The sequence below is a fragment of the Callospermophilus lateralis genome, chromosome 13 (assembly GCF_048772815.1).
Source record: "Callospermophilus lateralis isolate mCalLat2 chromosome 13, mCalLat2.hap1, whole genome shotgun sequence".
In the NCBI taxonomy this organism is placed as follows: domain Eukaryota; kingdom Metazoa; phylum Chordata; class Mammalia; order Rodentia; family Sciuridae; genus Callospermophilus; species Callospermophilus lateralis.
This window is the reverse complement of record NC_135317.1, coordinates 108,600,696-108,620,037: the sequence shown is the minus strand read 5'-3', so window position 1 is coordinate 108,620,037 and position 19,342 is coordinate 108,600,696. Positions and strand designations below refer to the sequence as shown.

The 19,342-nt window shown below is 54.5% G+C and overlaps 1 protein-coding gene across 1 annotated transcript; it reads left to right on the top strand.

Annotated features, from left to right (window-relative positions):
* Positions 1-1,333: 1,333 nt before the first annotated feature.
* Mgst3 (microsomal glutathione S-transferase 3) lies at positions 1,334-15,270 on the top strand. Its single transcript, XM_076831385.2, has 6 exons — positions 1,334-1,423; positions 10,290-10,413; positions 11,318-11,391; positions 12,102-12,159; positions 13,975-14,047; positions 15,027-15,270. Exons 2-6 carry the CDS (start codon positions 10,297-10,299, stop codon positions 15,161-15,163), a joined length of 459 nt encoding a protein of 152 aa, XP_076687500.1. The 5' UTR covers positions 1,334-1,423; positions 10,290-10,296; the 3' UTR covers positions 15,164-15,270.
* The last annotated feature ends 4,072 nt before the right edge of the window (positions 15,271-19,342 follow it).

Genomic DNA, 19,342 nt, shown 5'->3' with positions numbered 1-19,342 from the left:
CATACCCAGGGTTAGAGGAGATTCTCTTTTCCAGGAATACATGTTGTTAGTAGATATCAAAATGCATTTCCTGGCCCAGAAATTGCTCTTTAAAGAAACAGGCAAAAGAAATCCCCTGAAGTATGCACGCAGACTTTCCTGCACAGTTGTACCCCGTAGTGGGAAAGAACAGGGGTTCACCCTGGCCAGGAAGAGACCTGCAGCCACTGCTAAACCCTGCATCGGAATGAGACACTCAAGAAAGGAAAGGGATTCTCTGCCTCTGGACAGTGCAGACGACAGTAGAGAGAGTATGACTCCATTATGTGTGTGTGTGTGTGTGTGTGTGTGTGTCTGTGTGTGTCTGTGTGTGAACTTCTTGGTTTATTTTCCCCTATATTTTCCAAAATTTCTTCAATAAATAAAGACAACTTTTATAATGAGACTTAAAAGAAGGTCCTTGTTTGTGGTCCAACAGGCCTATCTGGGAAAAGGAGGCTGGGATTCTCCTAATTCTCCAACCTGCCTTCCACTGCCCCACCAGTCAACAGGGGAATAAGATCTCCCTCGATGACGCAGCAGTTTTCCCGTTTGCTTACTTTGTGGGGTGCGAGGGGCTGAACCCAGGTGTGCTAAGCACTGAGCCAAAGTCCCAGTTCTTTTTGTATTTTATTTTGAGACAGGGTCTTGCTAAATTGCTGAGGCTGGTCTCCAACTTGCGATCCTCCTGCCTCAGCCTCCCCAGTCGCTGAGACCACAGGCCTGCGCCACTGCATCCAGCCTCTTTGTTGCGTCCCACATTCAACTAAAGCAAGTCCTGTCACCCTCGCCGGCACCCTGAAACGCAAGCCCTCGCTCGGGGAGGAGAAACACACAGAGCTGGAAGCCGCGGAGCGGCAGGGCAGGCGCTCGGGGCCCTCCAGACCTTCCGGATGTGCGCGCGGACTCGGGAGCCGAGGGACGCGCCCGGGGCCTCCGCGGCCACAGCTGCCGCACGCAGCCCGGCCCGGGGGCGCGGGGGGAGGACAGGCTCGGACCCGCCTCCCGGGGACGCGCCAGCTCCCGCGCACGCGCCCTGCGTCCCCGGGCGTCCCCGCGGTGGCCGGCGCCCAGCTACGGTGGCCCTGCCGGGCGAAACCACGGACGCGCCACCGCCCTGCACACCGGACCCGCGAAGACGGCGCGCGGGGCAGCGGGCCGCGAAGGCGCCGGGAAACCGAGCGCCCGCACGGACTTAGGACGGAGGGGCCGTCCGTGGGCAGCCAGAGGCTGGAGGGAGCCCCGCGCCGGGTCCAGACCCCGGGGCGCGACCTCGGAGGGCGTGGTCGAGGGGCGGGGCCTGCTCGGGCCCCGCCCCTCGCCGCCCGGAGCCGCCGAGAGCCGGAGCCGCGCCCTTACGCGCTGCGCAGCTCGGGTCTGCACCAGAGCTCCGGAGGTGACCCAGGTGAGTGCCAGCACCTGGGGCTGCGGGAGGCTGGCCCTCGGGACACTTGGGGGTCTGCACGGGGCGCAGCCTGCGTCCCCGCCGCTGGGGCGGAGCAGGGCTCTCCTCGCGCTTCCTTACCAGATCTGAGCGCCGCCTCTCCTTGCCTTTGGCTCTCCACCCCCTGCATCTGTCCCTGATGCAGTGCTTTGGAGCATCCAAGCGACGCCCGGCCTCTAAGTCAGGGGAGTCTCCAGGTCAACCCTTCCCCCGTTCCTTCGTTTCCTCGCCGGCTCTCCTCGCGTGCCGCTTTCTGGAGCCCCCTCCCACCTTGCCAAATGCAGCTCTGGTACCGACGGGCGAGCGCCGCACCGCAGAGGAGCTGGCCGTGAGGCCTGAGCGGAAGCGCTGGTTTCTAAAGGGCCTGCGAGCGCTGCGCCAGCCCGAGGTGTTGCTAGGAGCCTTCGGGGACAGCCCCCAGGGAACTGCGTTCCGTCCGACTCTGGAACATTTGTATTGGAACCTGTAGGTGGGTCATTTCCTACCGCTGCCCTAGAGCAGGAGACCCTCTAGGTGGGTGGGGGATCTGCATTCCTCTCTCCTTTGAAGTTCAGAAACGTGCCCTGCCTAACTGGTGCTACCACCGGGAGGCCCGGAGCCACAGAGGTGGGGCGTTGGGAGGGACTGGAGACTAGTTCGTGAGTCATTGCCTGAAGTTGTGGCTTCTGCTAATACTTTCCTTGGGAGTCACGAATTTACGAATAGCCTGGGAGACAGTGAGGGTGGGAAGGGAGAAGAAGAAAAGCACCCAGAGGGGCGGAGGGGGGGAAGGAGTACTGGTTCCGGGGACTTAGTCCCCTAGCCCAGGGTGAAGGGCGCTTCTGGCGTGTGCGCTGTGGGCCTAGGTGTGGTTTGCAGAATTGCTGCAGATTTGGGGGTGGGAGCTGGAACGAGGTGTCTTGGGAAATCTGCAGGTCACCTGGCGCCTTCTGGAAAGCACCCAAGGTATTTTAGTCAGAGTTACAGGCGTGTTACTTTAGTGAACTTAGAAATGCAACAATATTATCTCTCTCAGAATTAAGAATGTTTATACTTACAGAAGTTAAATAGGGAATTAAATAGAATCAACATTCCGGAATCCAAACAAACACTTTCACCCCTGGGAAGACATTTTGTTAGGCTTCCCTCCTGACACAATGTTACAGAAATAGAAAACTTTGTCAAGTGATTTTTTTTTTTTTTTTTTACCAATGTTACTATATATAAAATGACAGTGATACTGTGACCAGCATAGAAACTGCACTCCAGGGGCTTCTGTAGATTAGGGAACAAAATCAGAGAAAGGCAGCCTTCCCCCATATTTGGGTTTCCTCCTGCTGGCTGGAGTTGGAGAAACTGTCCTGAGAGGGCACCTCTTCACCTGGAGGTTAGCACTCTACCCATTATCCAGAGATGCTGAGAAGCCCCTGGCAATCTGGGTGAGGGGATGAGATCAGCAGGAAGAGCAGTTCACTGCATGCGGCACATCTCACTGTACGGAAAGGTCTCAGTCCCTGTATTTACGCATTCTGACTATTCAGAGCACCATTGCTGGCCACAATTGACCAAGAACCATTTAGCATTTTAAAGCAATATTTGTCTAGAAGAATGTGCTGCTACTATTTTTGCAGTAGAATTTATTAGTATTATTTATGAGCATACCATCCTCCTGAACAAGAAGCCAGCAGTTAACAGGTAGATTATTTCTGTGTAAAATAAAATCTCTTGCAGCACTGACTTCCCTGCCTGCCTGTGGGAGGAATGCAGCAATGAGGGGACAGAAGAACTGTGCCACCTCCCAGATGTGATGGCAGAAACCTTTCAGGATCTCACAGGTCTCCCTGTTGTCCTCCGAGCGCCTCCTAGACTTGACCTGTTCGTTGACTGGAACATCGATTTTAAGATTTTGATGCCTTAGTCCCACTTATTATTTTTTTTAAGAAGTGACATATTCTTCAGAAATGCAAATGATTGTGCCCGAGCTTGTTCCTAGTGGAGTCAGGTGTGAAGATGTGGAGGCTGTGGTAGGCAGGGGCCAGAGGCTAGGCGGGTCCTTCCCTGGGGGGCTGGTACCCCAGCGGGGATGCGGCATCTGCTAAGAATTGACTGCACTCTGCCTGCACTTCTAGTGGGAAAATCCAAGTGTGTCACTGTGACTCATTCAAGACTTCCTCTTGGCTGGAAGTCGCAGCTTAGCGGGCCCCCGGGACTCCCGAGTTGTGACAGTTAAGGGAATCCTGATGTCAAAATGGAGGGCCAGCTTCTGGGCGTTCTGCTTCACCCAGACTGTGCTTTCCCTCCTCTGATCTCCGCTCCTTTTGTCACGCCGCAGGGCTGACAGACAATAAAATGGAAGTGTCCCTTTCTCAGTCCTTCCCAAGGTTTCTCCTTTTGTTTCCAATGAGAAACATCTCAGGCTTTAATCAGTCATAGACTTGGAGTTAATTATTAGCTTTCTTCTTATTAATTTATTTTATGCTTAGGAGAGGGTCAGGGGAGGTGGAGATATTTCAAAGAGGTCAGATGTTGTCAGACTTGCTCTTCAACCTCATTGAAAAGCTGTGGAGCGTAGACTCTGCAGCCAGGTTGCCTGTGAATCCAGGCTTTGCTTGTAATAGCTGTTTTGATCTTGAGTCAATTATTTAACCTCTCTGATGCTCAGTTTCTCATCTGCGAAATAGAGGTCACAGAAATGTGTCACAGAGATGCTGTGAGAGGGATCCTTCCCTCCCGCCGCCCAGCGGAGCATCAGTGGGTTTGACCCATCCTGAATAATGTGCCGAATGGTGTCTATAGTAATGGATTTTCCTCCTGTGCTTCCTCTGACCTGTCCCTTCCCTTCTCTCACACGGTCTCCCTCTCTCCCGTATAAAGCCAAGCCCTTTCTGGGTGCACCTGCTGTTGTCCTTACACATGTCCCGACATGTCACTGTCGGTGTCCTTCAGGGCTCTCTTCCCAATCTGATCCTCCCATGTCGTCGTCTCTGCACCCACACCTGCCTGGAGTGTCACGATGACCTCAGTCTTGGTGACCGTCACAGCAGATGGGCATTGACGCCCTGCATTCCTAGCGGTGCATGGCACTTGGTAGAGTGAGTACTGGAAACAGTCATTCTGAGAAAATGCTAAAGAAGGTGTTAGGCTGGGACACTGGGGTCAGCGTCCACTGGGTAAAGTGTGTCCTGCACCATGTTGATCCAGTCACCTTCATTTAATAAAATTTGTGATAATGGTGCTTTTTTTTCCTTTTTTGCCTGCATGTCCTGCAGTCTCTCTCCTCTCTCCCCCCTGCCCTCTGAGGTTGCACCTTTGACCTTGAGGAGCACCCAGTGGGCTGTCTCTGGGAGCCCATCCCATGGGCGGCTCAGCTAGCCTGGCCCAGGGCTTCTAGGTTAGGTGTCATAGGTGTCACAGGGCCCTAAGCATGGACACCTGTTGGGGAAACTGTCCTCACGCCTGCAGGGGAAGCCGGGTTTCACTCTGTGTTCCCACAAATCCCATGTTCCTGAACCCCTGAAGAGCAGACCTGCCCGCGGCTCCCAAGGGAGACGCGGCTCCCTTCAGCTTGTGTCCCGAGCCTTGTCACAGCCCAGCTCCAGAGGCACTCGATGAGGCTGTGCCGGTGCAAGCTTGCCCCGCGTAACCAGAGCCACTCACTGGCCCTGATCCTTCCTCCCGCCGCCCAGCAGAGCACCAAACAGTTGTCCCCGGTCCCAACGGCTCACCACCGGGCTGGGGTTCCAGCGCCATCTGAACCGGATTCTACAGCCAGGCTGTGGCTGTGTAACCTAGCACACAGGACGGCAGCGTGTTCACCGCCCAAGGGACAGGTCTCCAGCCTCCTCGCTCACAGTCCACGGGAGGTGTTCTGCCCGCCATGCTGATGAGGAACCACAGGGTACAGGGGCGAAGGAAGACCACTGCCTGACCTGCGCCCGCCGTTGGCCTGCCTGCTGGCTGAGTAATGGTGCCTGCTCAGAGGACCATCTTTGGGATACACGAAGCCGCCGCAGGAGAAGAGTTATTTTTTACCACCAGGTTTTTATTCCTTTTCAGTCTAAAAGTCATTTGAAGTTCTGACACTGAAACAAACTCCCTCTGTGTCGTGTGGAAGTGAACCAGAGCTGCATTTTGAAGATGTAGGGAGAACCGGAGAAATCCCAGGGACAGACGGCTTCTGGGCCGCTTCCCTCCGACTTCCTGCATTTCTCTTTGAGCTCCGCCTGGGCTTGGGAGGGTCAGCTGCCCTACCTGGCGGTCACTTGGAGACCTGTTGCTTGGTGGGCTTGAAGTGGACTGGTGGGCCCCCGAGTCCCCTCGGAGCTCCTTGAACCAGCCGGGGTCAGGGACTGGGGGAAGGCCGTCCCACGTGGTCAGCCAGCCCTTGAGTGGCCGTTCTTATGGGGAACTCACAGGGATGTCGACTCTGCCGTGTAAAATAGGTGCCCTACATGACGCAGCACAGGCACCAGAGGAGGACACACTGAAACGTGGGGCAGCAGAGGGGATGTGTCCTTGTCCCCTTCCCACCAGGTACGTTAGGATAAGAGACCCGGCTGAAAACCTGCGGCACAGTTTGAGGAGACAAGATCACAAAGGGAGTAGAAGTCACTAGTGTCCACGCTGGTGTCTGTGTGTGACCTGAAGGCTCCAGTGATGCTTAGTACGAGGTCTGTGCCGGAACGGACTTGTGGGGACAATTGTTGAGGCAGGTCCCTAAATCCACAAAGCCTGCCTTTTCTTCCGGGTGCCCCCTGGGCGGTGCCCTGGGAGTTCCTGCTGGGCAGGCAGAGGGACGCGGGTGAAGTGGAGGGTGCCTGGCCCGGGCAGTGTTCCCACAGGGCAGTTCAGGAAGCCTTGTGGGTTCGCCCTGCTGTGCCCAAAGGAAGCCTGCCCAGGAGATAAGGCCAGCAGCGGCCCGGGAATTAGGGTCAGGCCCAGCAGAGCCCAGAAGAGCAGGTCCCCGGGAGAATCAGCGGATTCCCAGAGAGCAGCCTCGGCCTCATTGAAACCCCACGCGACCCTCAGCACTGGGTGAGGGTGACGCTGGGGTCACACCAGCACTGCCTCCCTGTAAGCCTGGTCCCATCCTTGACGGGCCTTGCCAGGGTGCCTGTGGCTCACGGCCCCATGTGCTGTGGCCTCACTAGAGCTGCTGCCCTGGGTTCCACCCCACGCAGACCTCCAGGCCCCACTGGGCACCGGGCAGCTGCCCTAGGACCTGTGCCCCACCTGGTTTCCTTCCCCCAACCTGGAATGTTTGGAAGTAATAAATACTTTGACAGACGTTAGAAGTTTTAAAATAGAAGCGCTGCCGCTTTAAGTATTCTGTTGTAATAATCTGTTTCTAAAGTGACCGCTCAGCCTCCTTTACATCCTGGTTGATGGTGGAAAGCGAAAGCTTCTCCCAGAGACGGGATCAGGCAGGGAGGCTGCTCTTGGTCTTGGTCGACGGCCAGGGCCATCCGTCAGGAGGAGGACACTTCTGCTGATAAAGTGCTTCCTGTTGGAGGGACGCAGCAGACCTGGCCCTGCCATGGATCCTGTCCCGCGTGTGAAGCACCCCGACCCCGGCCAGCTCTGGCCTCCCCTGGGCTGCCACTGTGGTGTGTCCCTCTCCTTTTGCTCTGGGAGTAGCTGCCCAGGACCAGGTGGCAGGACTGTCCTGGAGCTGAAGCCCACAGAGGGGCCCTCCCCTGCTCCTGGTCAGGGAGGAGCCATCCAGGCTGTGGGCAGGGGCAAGCCCAGCAGCCTGGTCCAGACACCAAGAGCGTGAACACTGGTGTCCATCTGCGCTCGACGCCAGCTGACTCCCCAGCCACGGGACTGCCTTCGGCCTCAGTGCCCCCCCACCCCCGTGTAAGGGGGTGAGGGCAGTAACTGCCACACAGGGCGTCTGAGGGCGAGGAGCACTAGCAAGTCTGTTGAGCGCCCGGCACGTGGGGAGCCCTCTACTTAGGCATTGAGCGCACATTGTGATGTCCTTTCCCGTTTCACTATTTCCGCCAGGTGGGAGGAAATTCCACCAGAGGCTCCTTGGTGACCCCATTAAATCCTTACATAGCCTCCCACTTGACATCATGGAGAAGTCAAGGCACCCCCAATCCTTGGTTTTGGATGGGGTGGGCCCCCAGGTCAGCTCAGCATAATGAGCATCACTTTTGAGCATGGGGCCCTTGATCTCCTGTTCCTTTGACTGTGGAGAGTCTGGTCTGGTGACGGTGGCCATGACCGTGAGGAGAGGTACAGGAACCCAGTGGCTGTTACAAGTTAGGCTCCAAAACGAGTCTCAGAAGAAACTGAGCCATCGTACCGCCTGCACACCTTGAGCCCTGCCTGAGCTGAAGGAAGGAACTGGTCTCCAGGGAGCACAGGCGTAGCTACATATGGCTTGCTCTGCAGAGGGACCTCGGAGCCCGTCATCATGTTCCAGGGACACTCCAGGAGAAAGGTGCCCTGGGAGCCTCGGGAGCTCAGTAGAGTGTGATCACCAAGACGAGACTCTGCTTCTGGTTGAACCAGATAAATAGAGTCACCCCCTATTGTGTCCAAAATAGTGACAGAAATTTGCCACATTAAATGTGGAGCCTGACCCAAACCATCAGCATCACCTAGGAACTTGTTAGAAATGCACAGTCTTAAGGACACCCTGGGAGTGGGTGCAGTCTAACAAGGCCCAGGTGATTTGATGCGGCCGAGGTTTGAGAAACATGGATCTAGAAGACAGAGTAGCAGCACTCTATGGTTTCTGTCTTTGTGCAAGTTACTACTAAAAAGAAGAAAGAAAAGAAATAGGAGCCATTTACCCTGTTCTCTGTGTCGGCGAGTGGCCAGCCACGGGAGAGGTGCCGTAGGCACTGCAGCCGCCCTTCAGTGTTCAGGAGCCTGTGATCTGTAGGAAGCAAAGCTGCAGGTGTCGGAGGCACAGCCTCTGCACTGTGTCCAGCGCTGGGTAGAGGTCAAGGTCTGACCCTGGTTCCACCTTGAGAACCTTATCTTGTTGCGTATAAAAGGGCTGCAGATGGGTGAGAAGAGGTGGTCAGCACGTGGGCACCTCCAGCCAGGCTTCTGGAGGCACACTGATGTGGATTCCCCATTTGGACACGCCTTGCCCGCAGGACAACCATGCAAACCTGAAGAAAACGCAGTCTCTTCCTCATGAGCCACGGCATTTCTGTTATACAGAAACTCCAACAGTCGTCATCAGCGAGCCTGGGTGAGCTCACACAGCCTCAGCAGGTCACCCCGCAACTTCCCCTCAAGTTCTTCTTCAGTTTGATAAGGCTATCAATTCAGCATTGGCGCAGTGGGTCAGGAACAGAATCAATTTCAGGGGCTCTCTAGATAGAAACAGATTCTGCGATGCTGTGTGGGCTTTCGCATTGAATGATGTTGAATTCAGAGACATGACAGAACTTATTAAAGTGGATAAAGTGAAAATTGTAGCCTGTGATGGTAAAATTACTGGGTCCAATACTACAGACTGAATAGAAGAAAAGTTGACTTTTCAGGCCATCTTCTGTTATTATTCATCACTATGTGAAGAGAAGCAAAGAAGAAACTTTAAAAATTTATTCTAGCATTGCATAAATGACTACACTGTACTGTACTATCAGAGAATTCCAGCAAAAAGAAGCTTATAACCACATTCTCTTACATTACCTTTATTATGCAGCGTGAAGAAACATACCTTTTCTTTAATGACACATCAAAAATTTATGCCTTCTTAAGAACATTCTTTAATAAACTCATTTTAAAACTCAAAAAAGGGTGGGGGGGGCTGCAGATGACACAGAGCAGGAATGTCATCAACACAATGCCATCAACAACATGCATGTGTTCCACAGGATGCTCAGGGCAGAAGCTGTGTCTGTTGTCCGTCCCTCAAGCCTCCCTGAAGCTGTCTGCTAGCTCAGGGCCCACGCATCCCAGGGTGTGGCTGGGGCTGCCTGGGTGGGCACCCTGCACTGGGCTGCCCTCCCCTTCCTTTGCGTGCTGACACACTCAGGCACTCTGAGGGCTGGGGACCTCCACTCCATGCCCTGGAGCCTGAGAAATCAGGGCGGAGCATGTGGCTGCTGTCTGGAGGTGGAGGCCTCCTTCCAGGCCTGGCTTCTGGGCAGGGTCTCCCGCAGCTCCAGTAGAGGAGCCCTGCAGGGAGAGCCCTTCCCCTGTCCCCACCCCTGATGGCACAGTCCTCTGCAAACCGTCCATGCTGGCCGTAGCTGGGCTCCCCCTTCCTGCCGATCCCCTGCCTTTCAAGGTGCCTCTTGACTCTGCTGTGCGTATACCACCAGGCTCATGCTCCACACATGTACCTTCCTGCGGGGGAGCAGAGTGACTTCTGCCAGGAGTGAGCACCTAGCAGACTGCATTTGCAGTTGTGAACATTCGTTTTTAATTCCTTATGACTCTCTTGCTGCTGGGTGCAGTGGCACACACGGGAGGATGCAAGTTCAAGGCCAGTCTCAGCAACTCAGCAAGAAATAAAAAGGGCTGGGGATGGGATGTGGCTCACCCTGGGCTCAGTACCCCCCCCCCAAAAAAAAAAAAAAAAGTCCAAGGACTCAGAACACTTTCTGGGGCTAGTTCTGAAGTGGTGATCTGATGGCAGCCTGGTTCCCAGGAGCTGCCAAGCCCATATTCTAGGCAGCTTCATAGGCTGGGGAGCGCGGCCCTGCTTTCAGAGTCCTGGAACGGGGCGTTCAGCGTGCGACTTCGGCTGCAGCTGTGTCCGGGCATGCGGTGGGTGGTGCTGATGGCCTCTGGTGCGTCTCCTTGGGCCTGTGTGTGTGCGTGGCTGTGAGGCCCGTGCTGACGGGGCCTCCTGTGCATATCTCCTCCACAGAGCCACGATGGCCGTCCTGTCCAAGGAGTACGGTTTCGTGCTCCTGACTGGCGCTGCCAGCTTTGTCATGGTGCTTCACCTGGCCGTCAACGTTGGCAAGGCCCGCAAGAAGTACAAGGTGGAGGTGAGTGGCCAGCCGGCGCTGGGGGGTCCTCGGGACTCGCCTTCAGGCACAGGGGAGGGGGGGCGGCCAGGGGTGGCTGGGGGCCGTTTCAGGACACCCAGCTCCTCAGTGTCAGGAGAGAGGCCGGAGCTGCTGGGAGGCAGTGTCCACTAGAACTGTTTGTCTTCTCTGCAGCAGGACCAGGGCGCAGGTGTTGCAGGGTGTGTTTCGCGGCAGCCGTGCTGGGCAGAGTGTGTCTCCTAAACAGGGCTCCAGGCAGCACTGCGGGACCATGTCTCAAGGGACTGCCTGTTTCCCAAGGGGAAAGGAGGCCACTGTGCCCAGGCTCACTGTCAGGCACAGCCGGGGGCGTGTTAAACACCTCCTTTGGTTCTGGCTCATCTACAGGGGAAAATGTCTGAAGTTGTCCCTGATGAGCAATTAGATGTCTGTCTCTGTTTATGGTTGGACTCCCTAACTGGAGCTTCTTTTAACCTTTCCATATCTAGTTTCTTCCATTTCCTCCAGTGGACATTGCTTAAAACTCTCACACTCAATCACACCTGTGTCCCCACTGGGGGGAATCTTAAAGATGTGGTGTTTGATGATCTCACGAGAAGCATCCCCAGGGCGTCTGTAATGCACCTGAGACCTACACTGATGCAGACACCTGTGTGAAGCACGAGTCTGCTACATGCCACTCCTGTCCCCCGTCCCTGTGCAAGCATAGCTCTGAGGTGCGCTCCTGGAGGGTTAATAGACACATGGGATGTACTTACGAGATTGGGACTCTGTTGCTGAGAATAGTTAAGTAGAAATCCAGCGGTCGTCCATCCGTAGGTGATGATTAGGATGCATTATTTTTAAGTTGATCTTAACTCTCAGAACTTCATCTCCCCGTGGCCATGTGTGCTTTTCTCTGCAGTACCCTGTCATGTACAGCACAGACCCTGAAAACGGGCACCTCTTCAACTGCATCCAGAGAGCCCACCAGAACACGTGAGTGTGGCCCTGCGGGGTGCCGGAGCCCGGGCAGGGTGGGCGTCTGGGCCGGACACCTCCACCCTTGGAGCTCTGTATTTGCTGAGCGATAGCCATGACCATGGTCATGGGCACTGCATGCCCAGTACTGTTAAGAAACCGTGTGTGTGAACGGACTGGCCAGGAAGCAGAGTCGAGAGCTCTGCCAACAGCGAGGTTTCTGGAGTCTTCCCAGCAGCAGCTCTGACACTTACACCCATCTGCACCCGTCCACACGGAGCTCGGCCCTCCCTGCCCCAGACAGCGGGGAGAGGAGCCCACTCTGACCTGCAGACCTTCTCAGAGTGTGCTGCAAGTGAAGTCCTTCCACCCATGTGTTCTGAGTCACCTTTGCTCCTGTCCAGCACAGAAGAGGGTGGGGTCTGTGGCTGGGCCTCTCCCTCTTTCAGGGTTCATGTCTACTCTGATTTCTGACCTGCAGGCAAGAATGGAAATGTCTCTTGGTTGTGTGTGGCATATTTACACAGGGCATTTTTTTTAAGAGAGAGAGAGAATTTTTTAATATTTATTTTTTAGTTTTAGGTGGACACAACATCTTTATTTTATTTTTATGTGGTGCTGAGGATCGAACCCAGAGCCCCGCGCATGCCAGGCGAGCGCGCTGCCACTGAGCCACATCCCCAGCCCCACACAGGGCAATTTTTAAAAGTTCTCTCTGTGTCTTCCAGGTTGGAAATGTACCCTCCCTTCCTGTTTTTTCTAGCAGTTGGAGGTGTTTACCACCCGGTAAGTTTCACGGACTTGGGTTTAGCCTCCTTTGCTTCCTTCCCTGGATGAGTCTCAGTGCCCAGGCACCATGCACTTAAAAGGAATTCAGCTATTTCTTAAAAGTTCTTTAAAGTCCACGGCCTTTCCCCCATTTTTATAGATAGGGAAAGACTCTTGGACACTGTTTAACTTTTATGAGCTCAGCCACCAAATAGAAGAATAAGACTTTGAACTTAGGCCTGATTCTAGGAGGTCTGTGAGCGTGAGCATTTCCATGTCCACGTTCATCCATGCCCACAGCGAGTTGCCCACCACCCAGGGTATGGCGGTGAAGGACACAGAACCAGTCTCACTGGGTGTAGACAGCAGCCTAAGTGGATTACCTGGCATGCCAGAAGGTGCTAAAAGGCGGTGGTCAGTGCACAGATCCAGAGCAGGGAGGTGAGAGGAGCATGGCAGGCCATCCCGATGGGTGGTCAGGAAGGAGGGTCCTGCAGAGGTGGCCGTGGTGAAGCAGAGCGCACTGAGGGACCGGACTCTGTGTCTTCCCCAGGGTGAGACCAAGGCTGCTCCCCAGGCTGAGCTTTGCTCTTTGGGGAGCTGCACGAGGCCCTGGAGCAGGGAGAGGAGCAGGGATTGGCGGCAGAGCCGCGGTGAGAGCGGACACCGCCCTGGAGGCCTCCGCGGCAGCCCTGGGCCACACCCCTGCCTCCGGAAGTTGACATGAACCCAGTTAGTTGCCATTTGGGCTTTACCTTCCAGGGTTAGCTTCTCTGAGCCGTGGCCCCCACATCCTGGTCCCAAGCCCTCCCAGCCCTCTGTCTGTGGACGGCCTGGTTGTCCCCAAGCTGCAGAGGCGTGAGCAGGAGGGCCTGTTGTTATTTTTAAAAGAAACGTCAGCTGCTCTTGTATCTCCTAGGGAGGGTGGTCTTTCTGGTCCCCACTCCTAGGAAGCGGCTGGACTGGCCGTCTGGACAGCCCTGTCTCTCCAGCCTGACCTCACCCGGTGTCCCCTCGGCCCCATCCCTGTTCCGCGTCCCTAAATCCCACTCCTAGTGCTCAGTTCTTAAGGACGCTCCTAGAGCTGCTCCCCGCCCAGCGTCGACCTTGTGACGACCCTGTTGGCAGTCATGGAGGTTCCGGTGAGGCCTGGCCTGGCAGAGGCTGTGGAGCTTGCGGGCACTGACCTGGGAGGCTGGGGCCTTTATCGCAGTGGCCACCCTCCTGCTGGCATCTGACTCTGTCCAAAATCCACTCCAACAAACAATGACCCTGACATCACACAGTCGGAAAGGTGCCTGAGCGTCTGCCCACACCCTGGCCCTTCTTCTGTTGGCACCAGATGGAAGGTCCTCCTGGTGCATGTTTCTCTCTCAAGGGCGCTGGGGCAGGGAGGCCTTCCCCTGCAGGGCCCATGTTCAGGTCATAACCCGAACCCTCTCCCGTCTCCCGGGAGCCCAGCCCCACGTGGGCTGCTGCTGTTTCCCCACGGCCCGCTTCCTGTGGTGGCGCCATTGGAGATGACACAGCACACTGCAGGTGGAGTGCAGGGGACGCTGGGGACCTCGGGTCTGCCCTCTGGTCAGTTCCCTCTCTGGCTCCCCTGGCTGCCTGTCCTCCCCCTGAGCTGTGGCCCCAGGTTTCAGGCTGGGACAGTGATTCCTTTGCAGAAGGCTGGTTCTCAACTCCAGGCCACCAGCAGGCCACAGAAGAACCACAAGAGTTTGAATTCCACTAACTGAGGTCGCGGGGTGGGGGGTACCTTGGCAACCCATGGAGTCATCACTGGCCCAGGTGTCTCTTCAGCCCAAACCTGACTCTGCTCTCTCTCAGCGGGTAGCTTCTGGCTTGGGCCTGGTCTGGATCATCGGACGAGTTCTCTATGCCTATGGCTACTATACGGGAGGTGAGTGCCTGCAGCGTCTGCGGGGAAACTACTGTGGGGGTGAGGGTGGGGGGCCTGGGTATGGAACCCAGGGTAGAGACAAGCTCTCTACAGTGCCACACCCCAGCCTTATCAGGACCTGAGAAAAGGGGAAGTAGCTGGGTCATTAAGGCGAAGGCCTCTTCTAATTTTTACCAACCTTTGAATCATTAAGACTTTTTTTTTTTTTTTGAGCTGGGGTCTGTGTTGTCTAGGCTGGTCTCAAGTGACCCTCCTGCCTTAGCCCCCTGAGTATCTGACACTAGAGTACACACCACTCTGTGCCGGCTACAAACATCTGTGTGTGTGTGTGGTGCTGGGGATGGAACTCAGACCCTAGCACGTGCTAGGCAAGTGCTCTGCTACTAAGCTAGTCCCCAGCCCCTTTGCAGTTTTATTCTGAAACAGGGCCTAAGTCACTCAGGCCAGCTCTCATCGTGATCCTTCTGCCTCAGACTTCCCAGTGCTGGGACTGCGGGCGTGCATCACCATTTCTAGTGCTAGACTTAATTATTTTCCATATGCCAGTTGTTATTTTGCATGTTATTTAACTTTATAGCAACTCTGTGTTTGACAGTATCTCATTCTGCAGAGAAAAACTGAGGCTTAGAAGGAGTGGGACTGTGAGTCACCCAGCTGCTAAGCACAGTCCACAGGACCAACCCCAGCTGGTGACTGCAGAACCTGCCTCCGCTCTCACACTGCAGGAGGCAGGTGGCCCTCCGGGACCCAGGAGGATGTGGCTGCACTTACTCTTTAAAAGAGGGAGATTCTCCCAGAGCCCTGGAGCACAGCTGCTTCCCTCCCCGTCTCCTGAGTCCCCTGGCTCCTCTTGCAGCATCTCAGGGACCCACAGCCGGGGGCTGGCCGACCTCAGGCCAGGCTGTCCAGGGGATCGTCCCAGATGCCCTCACTGAGTGACCTGTGGACATCCTGGAAACTCTCTTCTCTTCTTTTTCAGACCCCAACAAGCGTTATCGCGGTGCAGTGGGCTCCTACGCGCTCCTTGCCTTGATGGGCACCACCGTGTGCTCTGCGTTCCAGCATCTGGGCTGGGTTAGAACTGGCTTGGGTGGGGGGTCCAAATGCTGCCACTGAAGAGCTACAGGAACCTGAAGACTCATTCGTCTTGAGGACTTACCTTCACTTCCAGTTACTTTTTTTTTAATATAATAAAAACTTCCTGGCTTCGGCCTCAGACCTCAGCCTCCTGACTTGCCATTTCTTCTTGAGCCTCTCAACAGGATCAGCCTGTGCTTCCTAGGTGAGGAGAGCCCAGGCACTGAGGATCCCCTCCCCTGCCAGCAGACTCCTAAGCAGCTTGTAAAGCTGAGGAAGAGTCCGACCGCGGTACTGTGTTCATAGTCAGGCACAGCAGTGAGAAAACAACAAACTCTCTCCTGGCTCCACTGGGACACATCATCTCATCACTCTGCACTAATAATTAAAGTAAGGTCTTTAGAAACTCTGTTGAAGAGTGCTTCTAGAGCCGGGGTTGTGTAGAGCACTCACCTAGCATCTGCGAGGCCCTGGGTTCCATCCTCAGCACCACATAAAAATAAACAAAGATATTAAGCCCAACTACAACTAAAAAATACTTTTAAAAAGGGTGCTTCTATTTGCTCAAGACCGACTGAAGCAATAGACTAGATCTAAGGTGGGACTTAATAGGGGAATGTCACCTTACGTGTTGGAGTACGGAGACCAGACTGCACGGCTGCAGCTGACCTAGAGGACGAGGCGAGTGGGCAGAGTGCAACTACTGACCCGAGAACTCACGGGGCCGCTGACAGGACACAGCCCCCAGACCCACTGTCTGGCTCAGGGCCCCAGCAACCTGCTGGAGTATGGGGGAGGCGGGCAGTTCTTCATTCACACAGGCCACATTCCGAGTGTTCAGAACCTGTGAGGGTTCAGGGAGAGTGTGGACACAGGCCTGACGCTGGGGTCCAGGAGATGTCCAGCCCACCGCCCTACTGCTTATGCTCTGGGGCCGAGTTGGTGACGGATGGAGTGCTGTGGTCAGCCTTGGCCTGGTGACCACGTGGGGCCCTTACCACTCAATTAGGCGTTGGACCAGGTCAGTGTGTGCTCTAGTGACAGTTCCTAAGAAATTTTCACCAGCGAAGAAAAAAATGAGTTTGCCACACTTTAATCTACGCTTTTTTACATTAAACGTTCCTGTATGTGGTGAATGGTAGGTGGGGGTGGGGGTCCCCACTGGAAAAGGTGAGGCAGACAAGCCCGAGCTGCTCCTGCCTTGTACGAAGCGCACCTCGGGAGGCTGGAGAGCGCCTGCTGACGCCAGGCCTCGGCAGGGAGGCCAGAGAAGGTGTGTGTTTCCAAAGCACCCTCCTTGGTCCACCTTGGTCACTTTGGCTGTTGCAGAAAGGACGCAGATGGGGTTCCACAAGGAACGTAGAGCCTGCCGTGGTTAAAGCGCCCCCAGTGAAAGCTCTTCTAGGGAGCCCCAGGCCTGGCAGAAACCAGCGGCAGAGGGCTGTCCCTCCCGTTACCAAGACGATGACGAGAAAGACCCTGCGACCCCTGATCACTCCACCATTAGCAGCCAAGCTGTTGGCACTGCACATCCCAAAGTCCACTTACTTCCACAGGGAAACACGTTCTGAGCTTTGTGGATGGAAAAAACAACCGCAGCAGTCTAGAAAAGCCTGGTTAATCCATACTGTGCCTGTAGAATCCACCTATGGGTGGCTGTGTGCCTGCGGACAAGTTGCTCGACCTCTCTGAGGTTCAGCGTGCCCGGCTCTAGGCTGGTATGCTAGTAATACTTAATGTCTACAATTTATTTTTTAATTTTTAAACTGAGAACTGAACCAGGAACATTTTACCACTGAGCTACATCCCCAGTCCTTTTTGAGACAGGGCCTCGCTAAGTTGCTCAGGCTGGCCTTGAACTTGCCATCCTTCTGCTGCAGCTGGGCTTGTGGCTGTGTGCACCGCGCCTGGCTAGGACAGAACAGTAAGGCCTGCGCCCTTTGTAGTGGGAGAGGGAGGGTCATGTGACCAGGGGCTGGGCTTAGCCCAGTCAGGCGTGGAAACACGGGAGCCACCTGCTGGCGAAGGCAGCAAAAGCCAGCAGCCGTGCCACCCTGGGAGTGCTTTTTTTTTTTTTTTCTTTTTCAATTTTTTAAACTTATACACGACAGCGGAATGCATTGCAATTCCTATTACACATACAGAGCACAGTGTTTCGTATCTTTGTATAAAGTATGTTCATGCCAATCCACGTTGTTATACGTGTACTTTGGTTTTTTTGTGGTTTTTGCATTACAATTCTCTTTACACATATAGAACACAGTTTTTGATATCTTCTTGTATATGAAGTATGTGGACACTCAATGCGTGTCTTCACACATGTACTTTGGATAAAGGATGGCCAAAGTGCCCACTTCCCTCTCACCTCTAAGGTGCCCTCCTCCTTCATCGGGACGGAGCCATCTCTGAGCTCAGCCCTCTTGAGCAGCACTGTGCACTAGGACTTTCCAACATGATGGAAACAATTCGACCTGTGCACTAATAAACAGTAGCCACAAGTGGCTACTGAGGGCTTGAAATGTGGCCAGAACAACTGACAATTTTTTTTTTTTTTTTATACTAGAGATTAAACTCAGAGGCGCTCCCCAGCTCTTTTTATTTTGAGGATCTAAGTTGCCCAGACTGGCCTCCAACTTGCAATCCTCCTGCCTCAGCCTCTCAAGTCACTAGGATCACAGGTGTGCACCACCACATCTGACCAACAAGGTGAATCTTTTATTTAGTTTGAATTTAAGTAGCTACATGTGGCTGGTGGCTACTGTACTTGGAGAAAACAGCTCTTACACCAGCGGTCCTCAGCCTCTCAATTCACCTGGGGACATTTTAGGAATTCAGACTCCCAGATTAATTAAACTAGCGTCTTGGTGTGTTTAGAGCTCTCTGGGCAATTCTAACATGCAAAGCTGAGAACCACTGTTCTAAAAGCACCCTCTGGAGAACTCCGTGCTGCTTAGATCAGGTTCAGACCCACAGGCCTGAGCCGGGACGGCAGAGGGCACATGTACGGGGAGGAGCCCTGTGCTCAGGACACCCTGAGCAGCACCCAGGCAAACGTGCAGGTTTCCTCTGATCCCAGGACAGGGCAGCTCTTGCCTTCAGTGACTCTCGTAAGGAAAGATGACTGGCATGTAATCTCAAATAGCATCAGATGCTCTGAAGTAATGAAAGAGGTGGTGGGTGATCTACAGGGTGAATGGCCACTCTCAGGAGGCAGGTTTTAGCTTTTGGCTTTGAGGACCCTGAAGGTGAAGATGTGGGAAAAGCATTCTCTAAGAGGAAGGGGACAGCACGTGAGGTCCAGAGGCGAGAACGAGCTGGGAGGTGAACAGAGACACGAGACATCAGAGGACTATGTCGACGCCATGACAAGGAGTCGATTTTACCCTAAAAGCTACAGCAGAGTCTAAAGCAAGAGCATGCCGTAATCTGATTTACTTTGAAAAGATCACTCACTACTCATCTTTTGGGGGGATAGAGGTACTGCAGATTGAATCCACGGTGTTCTACCAGAGCTGCATCCTCAGCCCTTTTTATTTTAAGGCAGGCTCTCATTAAGTTGCTCAGGCTGGCCTCAAACTTTCAATCCTCCTGCCTCAGCCTCCCAAGCAGCTGGGATTCTGGTGTGCACCACTGTGCCCCACTGCTCTGAGTCTGTGATGGTTCTTTGCAGCACCATTTAATTGCTAAGTCTGTCTCCTTTACGCTCTTTGCCAACTCACCGACCCTGGATCTTGAAAGGAAAGACAAAAATAGGTGTTCAGAGAAAAACCCACCTAAGAGGAAGAAGAGAAGCTGGGGAGGTGTCCCTGACATGAGTAAGAGGGAAGGACACTCCCACGTAGGAAGTCTGTGCCCATCGGTGTGCAGTTGAAGGAACCGACTCTCACTCCAGCAGATAGACGCCTGCCTTCGGCAGCGACAGCATCTCTGGTGCAAGAAGTGAAGCGGGGCAGAGGGAAGGCGGCCTGGTGGCCGGCGGTAGACAGAGACCTGCACAACTCAGAGGCCACCCCTGCACAGGGGTGGCCAAGTGTCTGAGATTCTGACGTATTGTGAAGGTGTGAGCCAACAGAAGACTGCATTATTTTCCTCTTTCTTGCATTAATACCATTGGGGAAAAAAAATCTATCAATACATTTAACACAGGATCTTCAAAGAAATGTTAAAATGCATACAAAGTGGGCTGGGGCTATGGCTCAGTGGTAGAGCGCTCACCTA